Genomic DNA, 26,051 nt, shown 5'->3' with positions numbered 1-26,051 from the left:
TCCATCCAGTAGTTTTTTTTAAAAATGCCCAAAAAGTAGGTTAAAAGAAATGTGCGATATCTGTAACCAGTACGCAAACTCACTTCCTAATTCAGTGTCCCCGGAAGCTTCTGGACCAATCAGATAGCAGCGTGACATTCGCGAACATCGTATGCACCCGCAGATTGGTCAGTTAAAAACATGAGGTGCATGAAACGTACCCTATGTTGGATTCGCGAACAGAGCCCGTAGTACGCGGACACCACAGTAAAATCATTAAAAAATACAACATTGCACTTGTCAAACAAATGAAACTATCTCTGGGGAGGTTAGGGCTGATGACGATGGGATTGTACGGCCACAAAAAAACCAACAATCAGGAGCTTTTTCTTCTCCGATGCCCGCGAACATCTCAGATGTTCGGGGACATCCATGCATATTTCTGCATTACAGGGTCGGTGAAAAGCAGGTTTTGGATGGCTTATAACCTTGACGCCACTCAATGAAACTGTATGAAATTGCGAAATATCATTTTAGACCTGACCCTGAAGGGTTATGCACAGTTCGGTGCTGTTTTGCCAAGAGGGGGCAAAACTAAAGGTCGGGGTCCCAAAATATTTGAAAGGCTTATAATTGTGGTGCCTTTTGACATTTCTGCACAGAAGTGTGCAAAGGGATTCTGGAGCCTGATTTGAATGTTTTTGCAAAGTTTGGTGGGATTTTGTCAAAAGGGGGTAAATTTACAGGGGGGTCTCAACATGTTTAGATGGCTTATAACGTTGATGCCGTTTGACGAATCTGCACAAAGGTTTTCAGAATGATTATAGACCCAACTTTGAATGTTTGTGCAAAGTCTGAATGGATTTTTGTCAAGTCCCCCACTTGTTACAGTTACAGTTACACCCTAAGTTATATGACTATATTTTGTACATATATTTTGACACTTTTCAAAAAATACAACATGGACGGATTTGCAGCAAACCCGTGCAAGGAGCATTGGCAGGGACCTGAAAGCATAGTTTTGCAAATGTGTCTGTGTTTTATTTTTAAAGTGTCATAATGTAGGTATAAAAAATAGTGATGTAAGTTTGGTGCATGGACAGTGGGCCTGGCCCTCGGCAAGGACGAATGCCTACTCTGATTTACTTATTGGGGTCACGGCATGGCCGAAGCCCTAGGTTTAAATGGAGGAAAATAATTCTGCTTGCGGCTTCAGCCCGAAGTGCTGGGCGAGATAGCAGCAAACTTGCATAACGAGCATCAGCAAGGACCTGAAAGCATGCGTTTGCAAATCTGTCCTGTGTTTTACTTTTTGGTAAGTGTAAAAAAGTAAGTACAAACAATAGTGCTATAACTTTGCTGCCTGGGCAGTGCGCCTGGCACTCGGCAAGGACAAATGTCTACTCTGCTTTGCCTATTGGGGAATGCAGCATGGAACCTGGAGACTGGCCATGGCTGCAAGCCATGAGCACTGGCCATTGGTCACATTATAAGGGCATAGTGGACACTGGACCAGGATGCACGGTAGGTGCAGTGGATAACGGGTGCGGTTTGGTGGGGCTGAGGGCATGGTCGAGCCTCATGCTCAAGACAATTCAACCATGACTTGCATCCCCAGTATGCGCTGTTGATAACGACGCACATCAGTATGCGCTGCAAAAAATGTTTTTTAAAGGAGGTTTACAGTTCTTTTTTATATGTTAAAAGAGGAATTATTAATGACCTGTATACAGTGATGCAACATCATGAAACATTTAATAGATACCTATGAAATGTGCAGACTTGCATAATAACAGTCCACTTTATTTCTCATGCAGGGCATAAGGATATCACACAGGCTGCACCCTTCATTATGCAAGGTGACGGAATTACTCCTTCCCGGGACCAGCAGGACTCGGAGACCAGAGGCAGCTTCCATACTCCTGTAGGTGAGCAGCAAGAGCCCCCTGGTGCCAAAATTAGGCAAGGGACCCCCTCACCCGGAACCTTGCAGTGCGTTTCTCAACAAGCAATGTTTGTGATGTGTGGAGCAAAGGGTATGCTACCGGGAAGGAATTGCAGGTATATTTACTGAACAGATTACACCTAACCCAATTATTATAAGGATTACACCCATTAAATTACACTCTCAGTAATTCTAAGCTATGCAGCACAACCCAAGGTGAATTTAGAGGTAATGTTGTTAGCCGGGGAAATTGAATCATGGAGAGGTGATGTGATCACGTGCTTGCAAGCACGTGATCAAATCAGCTGCTCTGAAGAATACAATGAAGGGGGCATCAATAGTGAAAGACCCCGAGGAAGAGGATTTCCATAATGCAGTCTGGATTATACTGAAGCCTGCACAACAGTAAGAAAATCAGAGCTTTTAAGGACGTAAAATGGCCTTCTATAGCTCCATTCTGGCCTCGCTGTGTGTGGCTCTGTTAGATTGGATAGTGTTCCCCCCTGGTGTGCGGACGTTTGATAGGACCAAAGATGTGAGCTTCATCGGGGCTTGGTAATGCTCTTGTGTCCGTTTGGTCTTTGGTGGGTATGGGTGTGCAGCATAGGGTGGTGGGAGGTTTTATAAAGGAGTGGGTTCCGTTGAGGGGGTTAGACTGACAGGCTATACAAGTAGTGAGGTATGAGAAATAAACACTGCATGCCCTCTGGGAGTGAGGTAATATGCGCTTACCGTGGTCTGCAGGTATAATCGTTCATTTATGTGTTGTGGTTGTGTGAAGTCTGATCTAACTGAGTCTGTTTTCTGATAGGCTAGTTGGTGGGATGCACTGTTTTCTGATAGGCTAGTTGGTGGGATGCAGTGGTTTCTGATAGGCTAGTTGGTGGGATGCATGGTCCCTTGGCTAAGGGGAGTGTGAGTGCTGCAGGAAGGTGAAGAGAAGCATGTAGGCATTGAAAGAAAGGGGGTTTGAATTGAGGGATAGGGCGGGCAGTCTAATCACATTGCAGTCTTTCTGGCCACTTTCTGGGGAAGGATCTCTGCCCGAGTTCCTTACAAAGCTTTGTCCAACAACTAAACGATGAAACCTGGGAAAATGTAGCCATGTACTATTTAACTTCTTTTCAAGGGCTATCCTTCTAGGGAGAGGCAGTGACTGCAGAGATTTGCTTATGTACAAGGTGTGAGCTGTCCACCGGAGGGGGTGGGCGTGTGGGGGGGGATCTCCTGTAAGCCAGGAAGCTACTGCATGACCCATCAACTGCTATTTTGCACAATAAATAGGGAGACAGGGGCCTTTCTGGCACAGGGTGTGGTTGACTGATTTCTGCCCTATGATATATAATATTCTGACACACGTGTGGTTTGATTTCTGGTTGATTGTCTGAGAATTGTATTTGTGTAGTTTTGAAGCTAGTTCTGAAATCTATGGAAACATAAATGTTTTGGCCAAGTGGTCTCATTTTGGTTGCCTGATAAGTTTCTAAATTCTTGAGGTGTGCAAGCTCTTCATTTGGGGGAAAGCACTGCTGTCTTAAGCTTGAACATTTAAGGTACAATGTATGTAATTTGGGGGATACCTCTGCTGTTAGAAGTGGTGAGGTGGGTGCACAAGATGGTCTGCCACTGCCTGGTGGCTGTTTGCATATTCATTCTCTTCCCGTAGGCTTTCAGATGCTTTTTAAACAGGGAGGCTGTGGCTTGCATGTAGACATGCAGGCATAGGATGCCAGTGGTGAAGTCAGAATATGAAAGCATAGGGTCAATTTGCAAACCAGTAGGTCATGTTTGTCTGCAGGTTTCCTGAAAGTTGGATCTCAGACTTCCCAGATTATCATGGTTTCGCAAGTTCTTATCATGAGCCTGTTTTCTGAAAGGCTAGTTGGTGGGATGCACTGTTTTCTGATAGGCTAGTTGGTGGGATGCACTGTTTTCTGATAGGCTAGTTGGTGGGATGCAAGTTCTTATCATGCTGGGCTATTTCCTGAGCAAGTTATTGAGAGAGGACAACCCGCACGAGTTCTAGAGAGCGGCACATTCTGGCAGACAAGCTAGGCAAGGGGGCTCGGCTGTTGGTTGTAGAATATTCTGGAACTGCTGTGTATCTAGAGGAAAGAACATTGTAGAGAAGAAACAGTGTTTTTGCAGAGATCCCTTGGGCATTTCTTCAAGTGCTCTGCCTTTACTAGCAAATGAACTCTCATAGAACAGTTCTAAAATATTGAAAAGACCTCTAGGTGGCCTGATCAAGTTGGAGAAACTGAATGATATTCCATGCAGAAGCTCAAGGCCAGATTGATTGCTGTCAGAAATACCTTCTTGCAGCAGCAGATCAGGATTGTGAAACTATACACTCTGACGAATCAGAGATGGTTCTCCCCGAAAACCCGGCCTGAGATCCTTCCCATGTGGCCAGGGAAAGGCAGACCTTTCCTGATCCTGATCCTGGAGGTAATGCTCTGCGGAAGGAATTACTTGAGTGGGGAATCAGGTCAGGAGGAATGGGAAAACCCCTTCACTAACTATCCCTGAGACCCTACCATCTTAATGGCCTAATGTAAGATTGAAATTGTGAAAGGAAAAGGTGATTGTAACATTGAGGACTTCAAGTCCCACAATGCCGAAGTGCTGGGACAAAGAAGAGGGATTCAGAGGCACTGGAATGTAAGGTGCAGCCTAATAGTGCTAATGACCCACACCTGAATGGGACTGGGAAGTTTAAAAGGCACCCTCAGGTGCAGGCCATTTGGAGTGGTAGAAGGTGGAGTTCTTACAGAGGCTAAACGTGGCAGAAGAAGATGGAGAAAAGCAGAGATGCTGGAGCCGCTGCTATTGACAGAACGGATGTTGGTCCCGAGAGAGTCTCCAATATTGAAGGCCCTGTGTGCAGAAGTTACGCGGCAGGAAGCGTTGCCGTGAATAGCGTTCCCTCCTTTGATGGCCCTGAATGCAGAGGTTGCGCAGCAGAAAGCATTCAAGTGAAAGGCTTTCCCAATTCTAACTTGTGCTTCAGTGGCAGGCGACCACCGTAGTGTCTTCGGAGTGACTGCTCCTCTGCTGACCATCGCAGGCCACGCGAAGTGAAGAAAAGCAGTTTGCCGTACAGAGCAAAGCAGAGGAAGCAGAAGGCAATACGGCAGCAGAGCGAGCAGACGCGTATCCAACAGCTGGTGAGTTCACTAACATTGTGTGACTCTTGAACGCTCCATGATCGTCCGCTGGCCATATTTAATAGCACAAAAAGGTCTGGGAGCCCCTCTACCAAGAACAAACACGTCCAAATAACCTGTTTTATGGGAAGGTACCTACTCAGGAGGGTCTACAACGATGCTTTAGCTCACTGTAACCCCAGACACATGTTTCGGCCAAGTCGGGCCTCATCAGTGAGGTGGAGCTGTGCCTCTCTGAGCACAGTGAGCAGGGGGTCCACGTCTGGATTACCCTGGGTAGCTTAGGGAGAAACCCAAAGTTCCTAAAAAATGCACAACAAGGCCTGGGAGCCCCTCTACCGAGAACAAACACGGCCAAATAACCTGTTCTATTGGAAGGTGCCCAGTCGGGATGGTCTACCGCCACGTTTAGCTCACTGTACCTTTCACAGAGGGCACATATCCATTTGCACAAGGGCAGTACAGCATCGATACATAATAGTTTTGATGTAAGTGGCATAATCATAATAACTTTGAATACTGAATTGATAAAAAGAAGCTACAATGGCAGGATAAGAACTTTGGGAACAGACAAGGTCGTCATAATTGTACTTATGAAGGTCAAAGCAATTGCTGAAGCCAAAAGATGGCAATATTACAAGGTAACAAGAATTAACATTGCCAAAGCCAAGAGAGGGCCATACCAAAACAAGTTAATAAGAACCATCATTGCAAAAGCCAAGAGAGCAATTAAGAAGCAAATTGAAAGAATCCCCTATTGTAAGAGTGAGAAAGAGGCAACAGTTGGAAAAGACCTAAACAAGCATTGTGTTAGCCAAAGAAGAGCAAGTGTGTGAAAAAGCCATTATGAGCGCTTGGTTAATGTGAGAGTGGGAAAACAAGAGTGGCAGGAGAGCAGCCCTTCTGATAGAAAGTATTTAGGAGGAGAGGCGCATAGCCTGCATTGCATGTGGCAGTCACAAGTGCGGAATAAACAACACCAATGTGCCTCATGTTTTCCCAGAAGAAGTAATCAACAGTCAAAAGAAGTTGCTAAGTTGTTTGCAGCAAGCTTTACCACAGAAGTACTTGTAGTAGTAGTAGAAGCTTTTTGAGTCCTGGCAGGAGAGTATACCAGGGCAGGGACTTTGTAGTGGTAGTCATGGCAGGTGTGTTGATCAGGAAGAAGTCATTGAAGTACTGTGTTGTGGTTAAAGACTGTGAAGAAGAAGTGGTGGCAAGACCACTTGATTTCTTTGTGAACTGTTGTGAAATTATCCTGACAAAACATTGTTGTGAATGCAGATGACTTATATAAGTGTTTTGTTCCCTAAGAAGGAGTTGTGTTGAACTCTTTGCTACAAGTGTAGAGATAAAGACTTATTCATTTTGAACTGTTGGTCAAAGTCCAAGTGAGAGACTTTTGTAGCAAGAAGAACTTTTTCATTAAAACTTTGTTGCAAGATGGAACTCTCCTGTTTTTTGCTGTTGATAGAAAATCCTGCTTTGAATCTGCAGAAGAGGATTTCACACCAGTTGCAAGCAGCAACAGTTATCGGGTTTATGTTGAACATAACTGTTATTTTTGTTATATTTGAATTGCCTTCTATTGCCTTTTCAAGTGTGTTGGTTTTATAAATGTGAGGAAGAGATTCCTTTTGTTAGGGTGTTTCCTTTAGTTTATTTCAACAGGTATGAAAATACTGTTCTGGGTAGTGATAGTGAGGCGTATGTCAAACCCTTTTGAGTTAATATGAAGGCATCTTATGAAAAACCTTTACCAAGTTGTCGACCTCACTTTTCTGACATATGGGAAGTCCTTGCAGACAGTCAGAATCACGCAAGAGTGGCATCCTTGGGGGCCATGGGATTTACCAAAGTAGCCAAAGGCCCAGATTGCGCAGGGTTTTGATTTTAAATGGCTTGAGGACCTCTACACCTGGCCAAAGAAGGGTTCCAGCTGGAGGCATGTTGATGTTACTGCATTTCTTTTAGGGAGGTCGGCCGAGGGCTGGCCATTCTCATAAGAAGGCTTCCAGCTGGAGGCATGTTGATGTTACTGCATTTCTTTTAGGGATGTCGGCCGAGGGCTGGCCATTCTCATAAGAAGGCTTCCAGCTGGAGGCATGTTGATGTTACTGCATTTCTTTTAGGGAGGTCGGCCGAGGGCTGGCCATTCTCATAAGAAGGCTTCCAGCTGGAGGCATGTTGATGTTACTGCATTTCTTTTAGGGATGTCGGCCGAGGGCTGGCCATTCTCATAAGAAGGCTTCCAGCTGGAGGCATGTTGATGTGACTGCATTTCTTTTAGGGAGGTCGGCCGAGGGCTGGCCATTCTCATAAGAAGGCTTCCAGCTGGAGGCATGTTGATGTTACTGCATTTCTTTTAGGGAGGTCGGCCGAGGGCTGGCCATTCTCATAAGAAGGCTTCCAGCTGGAGGCATGTTGATGTTACTGCATTTCTTTTAGGGAGGTCGGCCGAGGGCTGGCCATTCTCATAAGAAGGCTTCCAGCTGGAGGCATGTTGATGTTACTGCATTTCTTTTAGGGAGGTCGGCCGAGGGCTGGCCATTCTCATAAGAAGGCTTCCAGCTGGAGGCATGTTGATGTTACTGCATTTCTTTTAGGGAGGTCGGCCGAGGGCTGGCCATTCTCATAAGAAGGCTTCCAGCTGGAGGCATGTTGATGTGACTGCATTTCTTTTAGGGAGGTCGGCCGAGGGCTGGCCATTCTCATAAGAAGGGTTCCAGCTGGAGGCATGTTGATGTTACTGCATTTCTTTTAGGGAGGTCGGCCGAGGGCTGGCCATTCTCATAAGAAGGCTTCCAGCTGGAGGCATGTTGATGTTACTGCATTTCTTTTAGGGAGGTCGGCCGAGGGCTGGCCATTCTCATAAGAAGGGTTCCAGCTGGAGGCATGTTGATGTTACTGCATTTCTTTTAGGGATGTCGGCCGAGGGCTGGCCATTCTCATAAGAAGGGTTCCAGCTGGAGGCATGTTGATGTTACTGCATTTCTTTTAGGGAGGTCGGCCGAGGGCTGGCCATTCTCATAAGAAGGCTTCCAGCTGGAGGCATGTTGATGTTACTGCATTTCTTTTAGGGAGGTCGGCCGAGGGCTGGCCATTCTCATAAGAAGGCTTCCAGCTGGAGGCATGTTGATGTTACTGCATTTCTTTTAGGGAGGTCGGCCGAGGGCTGGCCATTCTCATAAGAAGGCTTCCAGCTGGAGGCATGTTGATGTTACTGCATTTCTTTTAGGGATGTCGGCCGAGGGCTGGCCATTCTCATAAGAAGGCTTCCAGCTGGAGGCATGTTGATGTTACTGCATTTCTTTTAGGGAGGTCGGCCGAGGGCTGGCCATTCTCATAAGAAGGCTTCCAGCTGGAGGCATGTTGATGTTACTGCATTTCTTTTAGGGAGGTCGGCCGAGGGCTGGCCATTCTCATAAGAAGGCTTCCAGCTGGAGGCATGTTGATGTTACTGCATTTCTTTTAGGGAGGTCGGCCGAGGGCTGGCCATTCTCATAAGAAGGCTTCCAGCTGGAGGCATGTTGATGTTACTGCATTTCTTTTAGGGAGGTCGGCCGAGGGCTGGCCATTCTCATAAGAAGGGTTCCAGCTGGAGGCATGTTGATGTTACTGCATTTCTTTTAGGGAGGTCTGCCGAGGGCTGGCCATTCTCATAAGAAGGCTTCCAGCTGGAGGCATGTTGATGTTACTGCATTTCTTTTAGGGAGGTCGGCCGAGGGCTGCCCATTCTCATAAGAAGGCTTCCAGCTGGAGGCATGTTGATGTTACTGCATTTCTTTTAGGGAGGTCGGCCGAGGGCTGCCCATTCTCATAAGAAGGCTTCCAGCTGGAGGCATGTTGATGTTACTGCATTTCTTTTAGGGAGGTCGGCCGAGGGCTGCCCATTCTCATATTGCAACTTCACATGAGAAGCCCTTGATGATCACCAGGAGAAAGGGGGAAACATGATTAGTAAATCCTGCATATTGATATTCCCCCAACATCGGCCAAGTCAAGGAATACAGGAGACAAGAGCCAGTACCATTAAAAAACCATTCCTGGGCAGAAGGCGGAATATTGTTCTCATTAACACTAAGAGTACCCTCTGTGTGGCAGCACTATATGTGTTCCAGATCCAGAAGCAGCATTTGCTTCTTGGAAAAGCCACAATGAATCTGACAGTGAGAGCTATAAACAAGGCAACAATGAGCTGAAGTTGTGTGGGACAGGGTCGACGTGTATAGGGGTCGTTATTGCGGCAAAGGATCACGTGGTAATAAAGGAACTGACAGATGAGAATTATTCTTTTATTATGAAACATCCCAAAAAGTTATAAAGTATATGTTTGGCAGTTCTTTGCAGTTTGCTGAACCCTTCTTGACTGGTTTTGAGAAATGGGAGTGTGCTTAATGTGACCTGGCCTAGTAAGATCGTTGTATCTGTCTTCCCTCTGTTTCCCCTCCCTTGCCTCGTCGCGCCTTGAAACACTTGTGTATAGGCGCCTTATAAATGCCTTATCATATCATATCATTATTAGATTTTAGGCAGTTTGTGTAGAAGAAAAAAAGAAACAGTTTTGGAAAGCCGCCTTAAAGCTACATATTTGATGTTAAGTTTCTTTTTTTAAGTTTCCTTATTGATCTCTGAAGAATGTTTCAGTGCATTATGCTGTATTTTGTTATACTTTAGTATGCAGCCACCTTTTCTATGTGTCTTTGCACTGAAATCATGCAGCCAAACTGAAGTCTGTTATATATGATATGATCGTTTATTTATATAGCGCCTATACACAATGTGTTTCAAAGCGCTTCACGGCAAGGGCGGGAACAAGGGGAAATACAATGACATTCTTACAGGCCATGAACAGTAAGGATGTGAAATTAACTATCGTACTCGGCCCGACGACATTTCAGATAGTGCAAGAGCTAAGACATAGATAAGGAAGGGAGGGGGGAGAGTGGGAAGGAAATGGAAACAGACAGGCGACTACCGTACTAGGCCTGACAACATTTCTGGTAGAGTCGGAGATTAACAAAAGGTGAGGGAGGGGGAGGAGAAAGGAGGGAGATGAACAAAACAAGTGACTATCGCACTAGGCCTGATGACATTTCTTATACTGCTGGAGGGGACAAGTAAAGGGAGGGGGCGAGGAGACAAACATTTTGTGCTATCATACTAGGTCCAGGGACAATTCTAATAGAGTAAGTGCATAGAAAAAAGTAAAGGTGGGCGGGAAGAGAGAGGGAGAAGGGAGAGGAGGAGAAAACAGAGAATAAAACAGGCATAATATATATATATATATATGTATCTATATATATATATATATATATATATATATATATATATATATATATATATATATATATATATATATATAGCAGGTGCCAACATTGAAGCTGTATTTCTGTGAGGTTCCAATACATCTGAACTTCAAAACTGCAATGTTCAGCCCGTGGGTCTGCGTCACTGTTCTCATCTGAGGCTGTTCCTGTTATGGGCACTGTGGAAGAAGTGCCCGCCTTTTCATCCGTTGAAAGGCCATCAAGGCACCTCACCATTAAGTAGCTCCTCCCACATGTATCCCGCTCTTTTCTGAGCTTGTCCAATAAGATTCTGAAAGCACAGAAAGATGGTTTTCTGTCATGTAATCTAAAGGCCAGGTGTTCAAAAAGACAGGCTTGTCAAGGCAGTCAGAAAGTTGAGGAATGTCAAATGGCCTTTTTTGAAGTCCTCTTACATTATTGTTAAACTTGCTCTGACATTTTAAAAGATGATTGTTTTCCTCTCATTAAATCCAACAGATGAGCGGCCTGTAAAAAGAAAAAAGGACTCTGCAGAAGCTTTCAAATATACTAGGAAAGCACCAGTGTTGGGAACAGCTAAGACAAAGGTCTTCCAAAGCCCCCAAAAAGGGACAGGCTCTCAGACGCAGCCCGAAGGCTACCACGAATTGGAAGAAGAGATGGCTACTCTCTGTGACGCTGGTTTCATGAACTCCCCCCGCCCTAATGTACATCCAGTCCCAGCCAAAGAAATCCCCCCTGATCTATACAGTGACGCTGAGTGTGAGAGTGTGAGGAGGGAAACTATACTCACAAGCCCACCCAATGGCAGCCTTTTACCAAGTACCTGTGAAAGGACCTATAGCCCTCCAGGAGGTGTCACCGAACATCAGAGTTTATGTCCAGGACTTGCTGGTGTACACACAGAAGCAACGGGGCAGCACCAGTGCAATGAATTTCAAAATAACCTCGGTCAGATGAAAAATCAGCCTGGTGCAGAAGGATCCCTTACAGTAGAAAGACCATACATGTGCCCTCAATGCCATAAATGCTTCCGGAATATGTCCAAATTCACTAGACACCGGATCACACACAGTAAGGAGAAGCATTACCAGTGCACAGAATGTGGGAAAAGCTACAATCGCAGTGACAATCTGATTAGACACCAGCGCTCACATACAAGAGACTTCCAGGCCCAGATAGAAACATGGGCTACTTCCGTGACGCCGTATGATCTGCAGAACCAAGACGCGTGGCTCAAGGCCAGTGTGCAATGAATCTCATGTTTCATGGTAAAGAATGTTTGTAAATATACGGAATATGTGTAGTGGCTGTGTTTTGGTTCAGTATTTGATTAATTTCTTTGGGATCCTAAACATGTAAGCATATATCAGAGGATGCTATATCTGAACACTGAAGGCCATTTTCTTTAACATTGAAGTGAGATGCAGATAATGCATATTTGTAATCTCTATTTACACCAAAACATCAAGGATTTATTCAGTGATGTACTAACTTTCATCAAATTAAACTATGGTAAAATGTAAGTGCCATAGAGGTAGCCACTATTGCAAAAGATGCAGTGCCACTCCTGTGATGAAATGACTGCTGCTCTGCAGGAGTACAGACATCATGCAGTGTCACTCCTGTGATGAAATGACTACTGCTCTGCAGGAGTACAGACATCATGCAGTGCCACTCCTGTGATGAAATGACTACTGCTCTGCAGGAGTACAGACATCATGCAGTGCTACTCCTGATAAAATGACTACTGCTCTGCAGGAGTACAGACATCATGCAGTGCCACTCCTGTGATGAAATGACTACTGCTCTGCAGGAGTACAGACATCATGCAGTGCCACTCCTGTGATGAAATGACTACTGCTCTGCAGGAGTACAGACATCATGCAGTGCCACTCCTGTGATGAAATGACTACTGCTCTGCAGGAGTACAGACATCATGCAGTGCTACTCCTGATGAAATGACTACTGCTCTGCAGGAGTGCAGGCATCATGCAGTGCCACTCCTGTGATGAAATGACTACTGCTCTGCAGGAGTACAGACATCATGCAGTGCTACTCCTGATGAAATGACTACTGCTCTGCAGGAGTACAGACATCATGCAGTGCCACTCCTGTGATGAAATGACTACTGCTCTGCAGGAGTACAGACATCATGCAGTGCTACTCCTGATGAAATGACTACTGCTCTGCAGGAGTACAGACATCATGCAGTGCTACTCCTGATGAAATGACTACTGCTCTGCAGGAGTACAGACATCATGCAGTGCCACTCCTGTGATGAAATGACTACTGCTCTGCAGGAGTACAGACATCATGCAGTGCTACTCCTGATGAAATGACTACTGCTCTGCAGGAGTACAGACATCATGCAGTGCCACTCCTGTGATGAAATGACTACTGCTCTGCAGGAGTACAGACATCATGCAGTGCTACTCCTGATGAAATGACTACTGCTCTGCAGGAGTACAGACATCATGCAGTGCCACTCCTGATGAAATGACTACTGCTCTGCAGGAGTACAGACATCATGCAGTGCCACTCCTGATGAAATGACTACTGCTCTGCAGGAGTACAGACATCATGCAGTGCCACTCCTGTGATGAAATGACTACTGCTCTGCAGGAGTACAGACATCATGCAGTGCCACTCCTGTGATGAAATGACTACTGCTCTGCAGGAGTACAGACATCATGCAGTGCTACTCCTGATGAAATGACTACTGCTCTGCAGGAGTACAGACATCATGCAGTGCCACTCCTGTGATGAAATGACTACTGCTCTGCAGGAGTACAGACATCATGCAGTGCTACTCCTGATGAAATGACTACTGCTCTGCAGGAGTACAGACATCATGCAGTGCCACTCCTGTGATGAAATGACTACTGCTCTGCAGGAGTACAGACATCATGCAGTGCTACTCCTGATGAAATGACTACTGCTCTGCAGGAGTACAGACATCATGCAGTGCCACTCCTGATGAAATGACTACTGCTCTGCAGGAGTACAGACATCATGCAGTGCTACTCCTGATGAAATGACTACTGCTCTGCAGGAGTACAGACATCATGCAGTGCTACTCCTGATGAAATGACTACTGCTCTGCAGGCATCATGCAGTGCCACTCCTGATGAAATGACTACTGCTCTGCAGGAGTACAGACATCATGCAGTGCCACTCCTGATGAAATGACTACTGCTCTGCAGGAGTACAGACATCATGCAGTGCTACTCCTGATGAAATGACTACTGCTCTGCAGGAGTACAGACATCATGCAGTGCTACTCCTGATGAAATGACTACTGCTCTGCAGGAGTACCGACATCATGCAGTGCCACTCCTGTGATGAAATGACTACTGCTCTGCAAGAGTGCAGGCATCATGCAGTGCTACTCCTGATGAAATGACTACTGCTCTGCAGGAGTACAGACATCATGCAGTGCTACTCCTGATGAAATGACTACTGCTCTGCAGGAGTACAGACATCATGCAGTGCTACTCCTGATGAAATGACTACTGCTCTGCAGGAGTACAGACATCATGCAGTGCTACTCCTGATGAAATGACTACTGCTCTGCAGGAGTACAGACATCATGCAGTGCCACTCCTGTGATGAAATGACTACTGCTCTGCAGGAGTACAGACATCATGCAGTGCTACTCCTGATGAAATGACTACTGCTCTGCAGGAGTACAGACATCATGCAGTGCCACTCCTGATGAAATGACTACTGCTCTGCAGGAGTACAGACATCATGCAGTGCCACTCCTGATGAAATGACTACTGCTCTGCAGGAGTACAGACATCATGCAGTGCCACTCCTGATGAAATGACTACTGCTCTGCAGGAGTACAGACATCATGCAGTGCTACTCCTGATGAAATGACTACTGCTCTGCAGGAGTACAGACATCATGCAGTGCTACTCCTGATGAAATGACTACTGCTCTGCAGGAGTACCGACATCATACAGTGCCACTCCTGTGATGAAATGACTACTGCTCTGCAGGAGTACCGACATCATGCAGTGCCACTCATGTGATGAAATGACTACTGCTCTGCAGGAGTGCAGGCATCATGCAGTGCCACTCGTGATGAAATGACTACTGCTCTGCAGGAGTACAGACATCATGCAGTGCCACTCCTGATGAAATGACTACTGCTCTGCAGGAGTACAGACATCATGCAGTGCCACTCCTGATGAAATGACTACTGCTCTGCAGGAGTACAGACATCATGCAGTGCCACTCCTGATGAAATGACTACTGCTCTGCAGGAGTACAGACATCATGCAGTGCTACTCCTGATGAAATGACTACTGCTCTGCAGGAGTACAGACATCATGCAGTGCTACTCCTGATGAAATGACTACTGCTCTGCAGGAGTACCGACATCATGCAGTGCCACTCCTGTGATGAAATGACTACTGCTCTGCAGGAGTGCAGGCATCATGCAGTGCTACTCCTGATGAAATGACTACTGCTCTGCAGGAGTACAGACATCATGCAGTGCTACTCCTGATGAAATGACTACTGCTCTGCAGGAGTACAGACATCATGCAGTGCTACTCCTGATGAAATGACTACTGCTCTGCAGGAGTACAGACATCATGCAGTGCCACTCCTGTGATGAAATGACTACTGCTCTGCAGGAGTACAGACATCATGCAGTGCCACTCCTGTGATGAAATGACTACTGCTCTGCAGGAGTACAGACATCATGCAGTGCTACTCCTGATGAAATGACTACTGCTCTGCAGGAGTACAGACATCATGCAGTGCCACTCCTGTGATGAAATGACTACTGCTCTGCAGGAGTACAGACATCATGCAGTGCTACTCCTGATGAAATGACTACTGCTCTGCAGGAGTACAGACATCATGCAGTGCCACTCCTGATGAAATGACTACTGCTCTGCAGGAGTACAGACATCATGCAGTGCCACTCCTGTGATGAAATGACTACTGCTCTGCAGGAGTACAGACATCATGCAGTGCTACTCCTGATGAAATGACTACTGCTCTGCAGGAGTACAGACATCATGCAGTGCCACTCCTGTGATGAAATGACTACTGCTCTGCAGGAGTGCAGGCATCATGCAGTGCCACTCGTGATGAAATGACTACTGCTCTGCAGGAGTACAGACATCATGCAGTGCTACTCCTGTGATTAAATGACTACTGCTCTGCAGGAGTGCAGACATCATGCAGTGCTACTCCTGATGAAATGACTACTGCTCTGCAGGAGTACAGACATCATGCAGTGCTACTCCTGATGAAATGACTACTGCTCTGCAGGAGTACAGACATCATGCAGTGCTACTCCTGATGAAATGACTACTGCTCTGCAGGAGTACAGACATCATGCAGTGCCACTCCTGTGATGAAATGACTACTGCTCTGCAGGAGTACAGACATCATGCAGTGCTACTCCTGATGAAATGACTACTGCTCTGCAGGAGTACAGACATCATGCAGTGCTACTCCTGATGAAATGACTACTGCTCTGCAGGAGTACAGACATCATGCAGTGCTACTCCTGATGAAATGACTACTGCTCTGCAGGAGTACAGACATCATGCAGTGCCACTCCTGTGATGAAATGACTACTGCTCTGCAGGAGTACAGACATCATGCAGTGCTACTCCTGATGAAATGACTACTGCTCTGCAGGAGTACAGACATCATGCAGTGCTACTCCTGATGAAATGACTACTGCTCTGCAGGAGTACAGACATCATGCAGTGCTACTCCTGATGAAATGACTACTGCTCTGCAGGAGTACAGACATCATGCAGTGCTACTCCTGATGAAATGACTACTGCTCTGCAGGAGTACAGACATCATGCAGTGCCACTCCTGATGAAATGACTACTGCTCTGCAGGAGTACAGACATCATGCAGTGCCACTCCTGTGATGAAATGACTACTGCTCTGCAGGAGTGCAGGCATAATGCACTCGCAGGGCTGCCACTTCAGCAGGCACAGCCAGTGACCCAACAGGATGCAGACTGTCAAAGCTGCAGTTCCTCTGTGTGCTTTGAGACCCTGCACTGAGACTCTGGGGAAAGGTGAATCCGTCTTCTGCCCTTCCCAGCCAGGAAGGTTATCAAGAGCCCTTCAGTCCTGGGTTGCAATGTTTAGATAGCAGACAGGCCTTGCCCCTGGTGGGTGGCAAATCATTCCAAACGTTCCCCTGAAGTGGGGGGGGGGGAGGACATGCTCCTTCTTTGGAAATATTTATCTTTACATCAATTGCTGAAAACCTTGGGCAGATTTTACCCAAATAAAGTTCCAGCAAATTCCATCTTCTTGAGTCCAAAGATGATTCCACTGAGTGTGGTGGGGGTCCTCACTTCCTCATGTGCTTATTTCTTAAGCGCCTGAGGCAAACGCCCTGAGGCACAGGAGCGCTGAAACATGACATACAACAAAGAACAGAAAGTAAACAGTGATAGGTAGTAAGGGTAGAGCGGCTAGGTTCCGACAAGCATCATACGGGGAATTATTCAAAAAGAACAGTTTTCAGCTTTCGTTTGAAGATAGAAAGACTAGGGCAGAGCCGGAGATCAGGCGGAAGGGTATTCCACAAATGAGTGGTAGAGAATTGAAAACAGCAATTCTGTACCAGTACCAATTTGGCTTTCGGTGCCCTTAGTAGCCCTGAGCTGTTTGGCCTCAGACGGCGTCTGTCAGGGAGCCACTTCAACTGATCGGCCAGGTAGGATGGACTCTGGCCAAAGAGACGGGTGTGTGCTATGCAGACCGTACGATACTGGATTCTCTTCCCGATGGGCAGCCAATTCAGCTGTCTCCGGGCAGATGACACATGATCTGACTTGGATAATCCCATTACCGCCCTTACAGCATTGTTTTGCACCTCTTGCAGGTGGTTAAGTTCCCCCTTGCCCACCCCCAATAGACTGCTAGCTTAGTAGTCCAGTCGGCTACCAGTAATGGCCCTGGCTACTGTAGCACAGCTGGATATGTCTAGGAAAGGCCTGTTTTGAGTCAGGAGTTTGATGTAGTAGGAGGCATTGGAATACAAGCAGCCAAAGTGGTGTTTCATCGAGAGCTCTTGGTCGAAAGTCACTCCTAGAGTTTTTAATTTTTTCAAGGTGGGGAGGAGGCAGTCCGCAATTTGGACATGTGCAAAGACCGGAACCAAGAGTCGCAATTTGGAGCCTGTGCTTAGAATCATGATCTCAGTTTTTCAGTTATTCATGGGCTAATCCATTTCCTGCCATCCAGTGGTGGATAGGATCGTAGGTACCATTGATCACTCCCGTGTTTTTTATATAGTCCCCAGAGAGCGGAAATAGACACTGGGTATCATCAGCGGAGTTGGCATAGCAGGTGCCATCGGCGTCCAAAAGATCAAACAGGGTAAGCATGAAAGGTGAAACAGAGTGGGGGAAAGGCAAGAACCCTGTGGTACCCCACACTAAAGAATGGAACCCATTGATGCAGCTTCTCCATGGAAGACCTGGGGTCAACGGTCTGACAAAAAAGAGATAACCCAATTGACTGCTTCCTTGGAGAAAGAGGCCTGTTCTAATAGCCTGCTGGCAAGGATGGAATGATCGACCAAATCAAATGCGGCTGTTAGGTCCAGCAGCATCAGTAGCAAGGTCTTGCCCTTCTTCGTGGTACGTAGGATTTTAGTTTTCAGGTCCAACAGAGTACACTCCGAAACCCTGATTGTTTGCGACCTAGAATGCGTTGCTCAGTTTAAAACACCTGAATCTGTTGGTGAGCTACTTTGTCCAAAATTTTCAAAAGAAAGGGAGAGTTTGTAATAGGGTGTTAGCTGCTCGCCAAAAGGGGATCCAGAGAAGGCTTCTTTAGGAGAGGAGTGATCCACGCCTGCTTCACAGTGGTGGGAACTGAGATGTCCCGAAAGGAGCACTTCACTGCAGAGTGGACTGTTTCAAGCTGTCTGTAAGGGCCAATTCCAGCTTTTTTAACAAGAGTGTTGCCTTCTGATGTCGGCTGGTGAGTGGGTCACAGGAAGTGTGTGCCCCATGGGAATTTCTGGTTGTAACATCTTTCCTGGGCTACACTAAACGTCACCCTGCCCCTGTCTGCCTTACAGCAAAGAGACTCCAGTCATTCTTTCTGGTGGGATTTCCCCATTGTGCTGGTAAGGTTTCCTTTGAAGCACTGGTGCCCGCTGTACCCCATGGGGGCATTTACTGTCCTCTTGGGAAGGTTTAAAGCCTTCCCAGCAAAGAACAAATTGAGCTTCTAGGGCTGGACCCAACAGTTTGTGTGGGTAAAGCTCACCCCCAGACAGTGATGCACACAAACTATTGACAGCTCTATGAGGGACTTGAAAGCACTTTGAAATAAAATGAAATTGGTAGGTTTTTTATCAATTATAACTGAATCTCCCCTTAAGCCACTCGATCGAACGAGATATATCTCTATGTTTATCTTTAACCAAACAGCCACCTGGCCTTGGGGATGCACCGTTATATCGAAACCGTATCCTTTACCTTCAAAGGGATTGCCATGTTTATTCCAAAGAACGCCAGCGTAGCATTTAGAATAACGTTGGTTGTAGGCTTGCCAGCGGGAAAACCTGGCATACTCACGAGTGCCCACTATAGTTTGTAGACTGCTACCCCTTAGGTAGCAGATTTGGCAACCAGAAACAGCATTACACTTTATAAGTGAACACTTAGGCTGGGGGCACTTTTGAAGGTCTCACCCCAGTGCTGCTAAAGGCGAATTTAACTTTAAAAGAGTCCATAATGTGCTTCACCCTACACTACCGGACACTAATAAACAGCGGCATGATGTCAAGGGTTTATTTCTGTGCAAAAGGTCCCCCAGCTTCGGCTAGAGCTGCGTGGGTCCCAGCTGGGGCTCTGGCCTCTCGGGTCATTGCCATCCCAAAGCAGGGTCCAAACACAAGCCCCACTGGCTGCCCACGCCATCCCCGTAAGAAAGAAACCCACACTCTTGTCCTAGCCAATGGGGCGGAAAGTGAGGCGGCCGGGCCAGGAGGTCGGGCGGCCGCCTGAGCTACCTGGGGAAATGCAAGCAAGGGACGCCTTCCAACACTGGGGGCTTATAAGTGGAGCAGGCGTGACTTCCAGGTAAGTGCATTCGCACACGGGCATGTTGTAATCATCTGTGCTTTATAATGATCCTCCGGCTACTGCGCAAGCAGGCGACAGGACCAGCACCCCAGCACCCCAGCACCCTCTAGCGGACGGAGCACAGACGCTGGGCACTGTAGAAGGGCCACTGTGGGGGTTTGTGAATGAACAGGTATGGCACTCCATTCACTGGTGCGCCCAGCTTCACCACGTAAGCTTCATTGGGCAGCTGCTGTTCTCACCCAATGACCTTCTTCCATGTGATGGTGGCAAGGAGGCCACGCAGATGCCTGGCATATATTGATTTCATAGACTGTGTATTTATCCAGTGCACATCCATAACCACCCACATCGACCCAGATGCCTGCTCCCTGGTATCTCAGCCCAGGTAGGCAGACCAAGTGTGGTGTGGATGGTGAATCCAGTGAATGGGGTGTGCATGAATAGTGAATCCAGTGAATGGGGTGTGCATGAATGGTGAATCCGGTGAATGGGGTGTGCATGAATGGTGAATCCAGTGAATGGGGTGTGCATGAACAGTGAATCCAGTGAATGGGGTGTGCATGAATGGTGAATCCAGTGAATGGGGTGTGCATGAATGATGAATCCAGTGAATGGGGTGTGCATGAATGGTGAATCCAGTGAATGGGGTGTGCATGAATGATGAATCCAGTGAATGGGGTGTGCATGAATGGTGAATCCAGTGAATGGGGTGTGCATGAACAGTGAATCCAGTGAATGGGGTGTGCATGAACAGTGAATCCAGTGAATGGGGTGTGCATGAATGATGAATCCAGTGAATGGGGTGTGCATGAATGGTGAATCCAGTGAATGGGGTGTGCATGAACAGTGAATCCAGTGAATGGGGTGTGCATGAATGGTGAATCCAGTGAATGGGGTGTGCATGAATGGTGAATCCAGTGAATGGGGTGTGCATGAATGATGAATCCAGTGAATGGGGTGTGCATGAATGGTGAATCCAGTGAATGGGGTGTGCATGAACAGTGAATCCAGTGAATGGGGTGTGCATGAACAGTGAATCCAGTGAATGGGGTGTGCATGAATGATGAATCCAGTGAATGGGGTGTGCATGAATGGTGAATCCAGTGATTGGGGTGTGCATGAACAGTGAATCCAGTGAATGGGGTGTGCATGAATGGTGAATCCAGTGAATGGGGTGTGCATGAACAGTGAATCCAGTGAATGGGGTGTGCATGAACGGTGAATCCAGTGAATGGGGTGTGCATGAACGGTGAATCCAGTGAATGGGGTGTGCATGAACAGTGAATCCAGTGAATGGGGTGTGCATGAATGATGAATCCAGTGAATGGGGTGTGCATGAATGGTGAATCCAGTGAATGGGGTGTGCATGAACAGTGAATCCAGTGAATGGGGTGTGCATGAATGGTGAATCCAGTGAATGGGGTGTGCATGAATGGTGAATCCAGTGAATGGGGTGTGCATGAACAGTGAATCCAGTGAATGGGGTGTGCATGAATGGTGAATCCAGTGAATGGGGTGTGCATGAATGATGAATCCAGTGAATGGGGTGTGCATGAATGGTGAATCCAGTGAATGGGGTGTGCATGAATGATGAATCCAGTGAATGGGGTGTGCATGAATGGTGAATCCAGTGAATGGGGTGTGCATGAACAGTGAATCCAGTGAATGGGGTGTGCATGAACAGTGAATCCAGTGAATGGGGTGTGCATGAATGATGAATCCAGTGAATGGGGTGTGCATGAATGGTGAATCCAGTGAATGGGGTGTGCATGAACAGTGAATCCAGTGAATGGGGTGTGCATGAATGGTGAATCCAGTGAATGGGGTGTGCATGAACAGTGAATCCAGTGAATGGGGTGTGCATGAACGGTGAATCCAGTGAATGGGGTGTGCATGAACGGTGAATCCAGTGAATGTGGTGTGCATGAACGGTGAATCCAGTGAATGGGGTGTGCATGAACGGTGAATCCAGTGAATGGGGTGTGCATGAACGGTGAATCCAGTGAATGGGGTGTGCATGAACGGTGAATCCAGTGAATGGGGTGTGCATGAACAGTGAATCCAGTGAATGGGGTGTGCATGAACAGTGAATCCAGTGAATGGGGTGTGCATGAATGGTGAATCCAGTGAATGGGGTGTGCATGAATGGTAAATCCAGTGAATGGGGTGTGCATGAATGGTGAATCCAGTGAATGGGGTGTGCATGAATGGTGAATCCAGTGAATGGGGTGTGCATGAACAGTGAATCCAGTGAATGGGGTGTGCGTGAACGGTGAATCCAGTGAATAGGGTGTGCGTGAACGGTGAATCCAGTGAATAGGGTGTGCGTGAACGGTGAATCCAGTGAATGGGATGTGCATGAATGGTGAATCGAGTGAATGGGATGTGCCTGAACGGTGAATCCAGTGAATGGGGTGTGCATGAACGGTGAATCCAGTGAATGGGGTGTGCATGAACGGTGAATCCAGTGAATAGGGTGTGCGTGAACGGTGAATCCAGTGAATGGGATGTGCATGAATGGTGAATCCAGTGAATGGGGTGTGCATGAACAGTGAATCCAGTGAATGGGGTGTGCATGAATGATGAATCCAGTGAATGGGGTGTGCATGAATAGTGAATCCAGTGAATGGGGTGTGCATGAACGGTGAATACAGTGAATAGGGTGTGCGTGAATGGTGAATCCAGTGAATGAGGTGTGCATGAACGGTGAATCCAGTGAATGGGGTGTGCATGAACGGTGAATCCAGTGAATGGGATGTGGATGGTGAATACAGTGAATGGGGTGTGCATGAACGGTGAATCCAGTGAATGGGATGTGCATGAATGGTGAATCCAGTGAATGGGGTGTGGATGGTGAATCCAGTGAATGGGGTGTGCATGAATGGTGAATCCAGTGAATAGGGTGTGCGTGAATGGTGAATCCAGTGAATGGGATGTGGATGGTGAATCCAGTGAATGGGGTGTGCATGAACGGTGAATCCAGTGAATGGGATGTGGATGGTGAATCCAGTGAATGGGGTGTGCATGAACGGTGAATCCAGTGAATGGGATGTGCATGAATGGTGAATCCAGTGAATGGGGTGTGGATGGTGAATCCAGTGAATGGGGTGTGCATGAATGGTGAATCCAGTGAATAGGGTGTGCGTGAATGGTGAATCCAGTGAATGGGGTGTGGATGGTGAATCCAGTGAATGGGGTGTGCATGAATGGTGAATCCAGTGAATGGGGTGTGCATGAACGGTGAATCCAGTGAATAGGGTGTGCGTGAATGGTGAATCCAGTGAATGGGTTGTGCATGAACAGTGAATCCAGTGAATGGGATGTGCCTGAACGGTGAATCCAGTGAATGGGGTGTGCATGAACGGTGAATCCAGTGAATGGGATGTGCCTGAACGGTGAATCCAGTGAATGGGGTGTGCATGAACGGTGAATCCAGTAAATGGGGTGTGCATGAACGATGAATCCAGTGAATGGGGTGTGCATGAACGGTGAATCCAGTGAATGGGGTGTGCATGAACGATGAATCCAGTGAATGGGGTGTGCATGAATGGTGAATCCAGTGAATGGGGTGTGCATGAACGATGAATCCAGTGAATGGGGTGTGCATGAATGGTGAATCTAGTGAATGGGTTGTGCATGAATGGTGAATCCAGTGAATGGGGTGTGCATGAATGATGAATCCAGTGAATGGGGTGTGCATGAATGGTGAATCTAGTGAATGGGGTGTGCATGAATGATGAATCCAGTGAATGGGGTGTGCATGAATGGTGAATCCAGTGAATGGGGTGTGCATGAACGGTGAATCCAGTGAATGGGGTGTGCATGAACGGTGAATCCAGTGAATGGGGTGTGCATGAACGGTGAATCGAGTGAATGGGATGTGCCTGAACGGTGAATCCAGTGAATGGGATGTGCATGAACGGTGAATCCAGTGAATGGGGTGTGCATGAACGGTGAATCCAGTGAATGGGGTGTGCATGAACGGTGAATCCAGTGAATGGGGTGTGCATGAATGATGAATCCAGTGAATGGGGTGTGCATGAACGATGAATCCAGTGAATGGGATGTGCCTGAATGGTGAATCCAGTGAATGGGGTGTGCATGAATGATGAATCCAGTGAATGGGGTGTGCCTGAATGATGAATCCAGTGAATGGGGTGTGCATGAATGGTGAATCCAGTGAATGGGGTGTGCATGAATGGTGAATCCAGTGAACGGGGTGTGCATGAATGGTGAATCCAGTGAATGGGGTGTGCATGAATAGTGAATCCAGTGAATGGGGTGTGCATGAATGGTGAATCCAGTGAATTGGGTGTGCATGAACAGTGAATCCAGTGAATGGGGTGTGCATGCAAGCACCAAGAGGAAATGTGTCCATGGGAGGTCTGTAGGTGCTAGACACCTTCTCTCGTCATAGTTCCTGGTTACCTAGGGAGTAAGATATGGTATGCCATTGACACCAAAGCCGCTGTGCCTGCGGGGGTAAATCTCACAGGAAAGGAAACTGTTATAGTTGTGTCTTTAATGAGTTATATGTTTACCTTTATTTATGATCTAATCATAGCTGTCATTGCTTATCTGCATCTCTACATCTGTGCTTTCATTGATAGATGAATGATATCGTTGACAATGTTAGTATGGCCACATATGCATTAGTCATATTCTGGTTGGAAGGCCTGCTGTGCCAGCTGGTGAGGAGGCATTCCATAGAACTGTGATGTAGATGTTTATTTTTCATATGCAATGTTCCATGCGAGTGAGTTGCTGCCTACCTCAGTATGTGGAGGTGTTGTAAGGGCTGGGGGGCTTTATTCGTGAGATAAACTTAAACAAACAGTATATTTACTCTCATCTGCATCCTGGAGTAATGTACGTAACAGAAACCACTACACCCCTTCCCTTGCAAGTTAAATTGCAGCTGCCCGGTGACAGTGGTCTAGCACAGCAGACATGGGGGCAGTCTCATGATGTGCGAGAGTAGAATCTCCATGCTTCTGAGGTCTGTGTGATGGCGAGGCTGATGCCTCCGCACTGTGCTTGGTCCATTTCTGGCCATAGATTGTTTTAGTACAGTCGCTTTCGCTTTCTGTGTTGCACTAGTGTAGTCAGGTTTCACCCACTACACCTGCTCGCCACTGAGGGCTGCTATCACCATCCTGCAATGTGTCTGGGGCCTTCACAAGTCTGTCATCACCGGTAGCACCATTATATGGTAGTCCTGCTCGTGTCACATAATCTGGTGTGCTTCATCCTGCTCCTGTTGCATCTGCATGATGTTTGCGATCACTCTGCTGGGGGGAGGGGTGGGGGCACTGAGAATGCCAGTGTAAGTGCAGAGTGTGGGTGAGATGGTGGCGAATGATGAGAAGATCTTACCCGTGTGCGTTCAGCCTAGGATGCTTTCAGCGGCACTGAGTCGCTGAATACAGCCAGCAGGTCACATTTCCAGGGGAACTGGTGCGGGAGCTCACACTGCCACCCACCATTCCCTGAAAATATGCTTGCAATTCCTCCAAGTGTCTGTGGTATGATGTCACAGTCCACGCTTCCTGGAGGGCACCCCCTTTTCACTGTGCAGAAGCTTGTCTAGGCAATTTGAGGTTTTTTTTCAGAGCCTTGTGGTTGGTATTTAGTTCTGGACCTTCTTAATCGATGACCTTGGTCTATTTATATGCACCCTGTGAGGATGGCATGGTATCACAAGTAAGAGTATAACACAGGTGGTTCAAGTTCAAGGGTCTTAATTCAACGGTTTTAGAAGGGTTGGAGTATTCCTTTCGTCCCCTAATAATAAGATGGGAGTATTCTCGTCCATCAACACAAAAGATAAGGGGGGGCGTGGCCAACTGCCATGTAGGACAGACGTGCTCTATGCAGCTCTGTATAATACGCTCACTGATCCGCCGCCAACTTCAGCTTTTTCGCATTTAGATCACAGAAAATCAACACAACCGTGAACGTAAGCCTGGGGAACCCGAGGCCGAAGTCTGATACCGCTTCGATCCACCACAAACCCATTGCGCCGTGGAGAAAGAATACGCCACAACCAGAAAATGGCGGCGACGGAGGGATCCGTCTCTTTGCTGGAGCCTGCCCACCAAACAGAGACCACACGATCCTGCTGGCCCTGAGGCCCCCTCCAATCGCATTGGAAGCGGGGACTGGGGACCAGGAGACTCGAACCAGGAGGAAGCAGCCCCTCCGAGCGGAGGCCGGACCGTAGGGGAGAGGAGCAGGAACAGAAGCCAACGGCAGTGGCCGCGGACAAGGAGCGCCGAAAGCGCAGAGCGGCCCATGCTGGTCACCGAAGTGGTGGAGAGAGGAGCCGGAGTCGTCCTGACCCCGCCTCGACTCCCCTGGGGAGACCGCAATAACGAGGCTCCCCTGGGGAGACCGCAACCCCGACCCGGCGCACCACAGAACCCCACGGCGTGGCCGTAGAGGAGGAGTGAGGAGGAGCGGCAGAGGCCCCCGCGGACACGAGAGCGGCGTCGCCTCCGGGGCCCGTTGGAGGAGGGACGCGCACACCCTGTGATAGCGGGCGGCACTCCACTGGCCC

General features: G+C 47.5%; 1 protein-coding gene across 4 annotated transcripts in view; it reads left to right on the top strand.

Annotated features, from left to right (window-relative positions):
• The window catches only part of LOC138580084 (zinc finger protein 282-like), a 297,623-nt gene extending 285,932 nt beyond the window's left edge, over window positions 1-11,691 (top strand). For 3 of the 4 annotated variants that reach the window (XM_069650346.1, XM_069650348.1, XM_069650347.1), the window contains 2 exons: window positions 1,797-1,907; window positions 10,884-11,691. In XM_069650346.1, coding sequence (XP_069506447.1) covers window positions 1,797-1,907; window positions 10,884-11,641 — 869 coding nt within the window. In that variant the 3' untranslated portion in view covers window positions 11,642-11,691. The remainder of the gene's footprint in view (window positions 1-1,796; window positions 1,908-10,883) is intronic. The other variant, XM_069650349.1, reaches the window with a different exon arrangement.
• The last annotated feature ends 14,360 nt before the right edge of the window (window positions 11,692-26,051 follow it).

The sequence above is a fragment of the Ambystoma mexicanum genome, chromosome 3p (assembly GCF_040938575.1).
Source record: "Ambystoma mexicanum isolate Mex_15411 chromosome 3p, UKY_AmexF1_1, whole genome shotgun sequence".
Taxonomy (NCBI): Eukaryota; Metazoa; Chordata; class Amphibia; order Caudata; family Ambystomatidae; genus Ambystoma; species Ambystoma mexicanum.
This window is presented reverse-complemented; position numbering and strand designations above follow the sequence as displayed.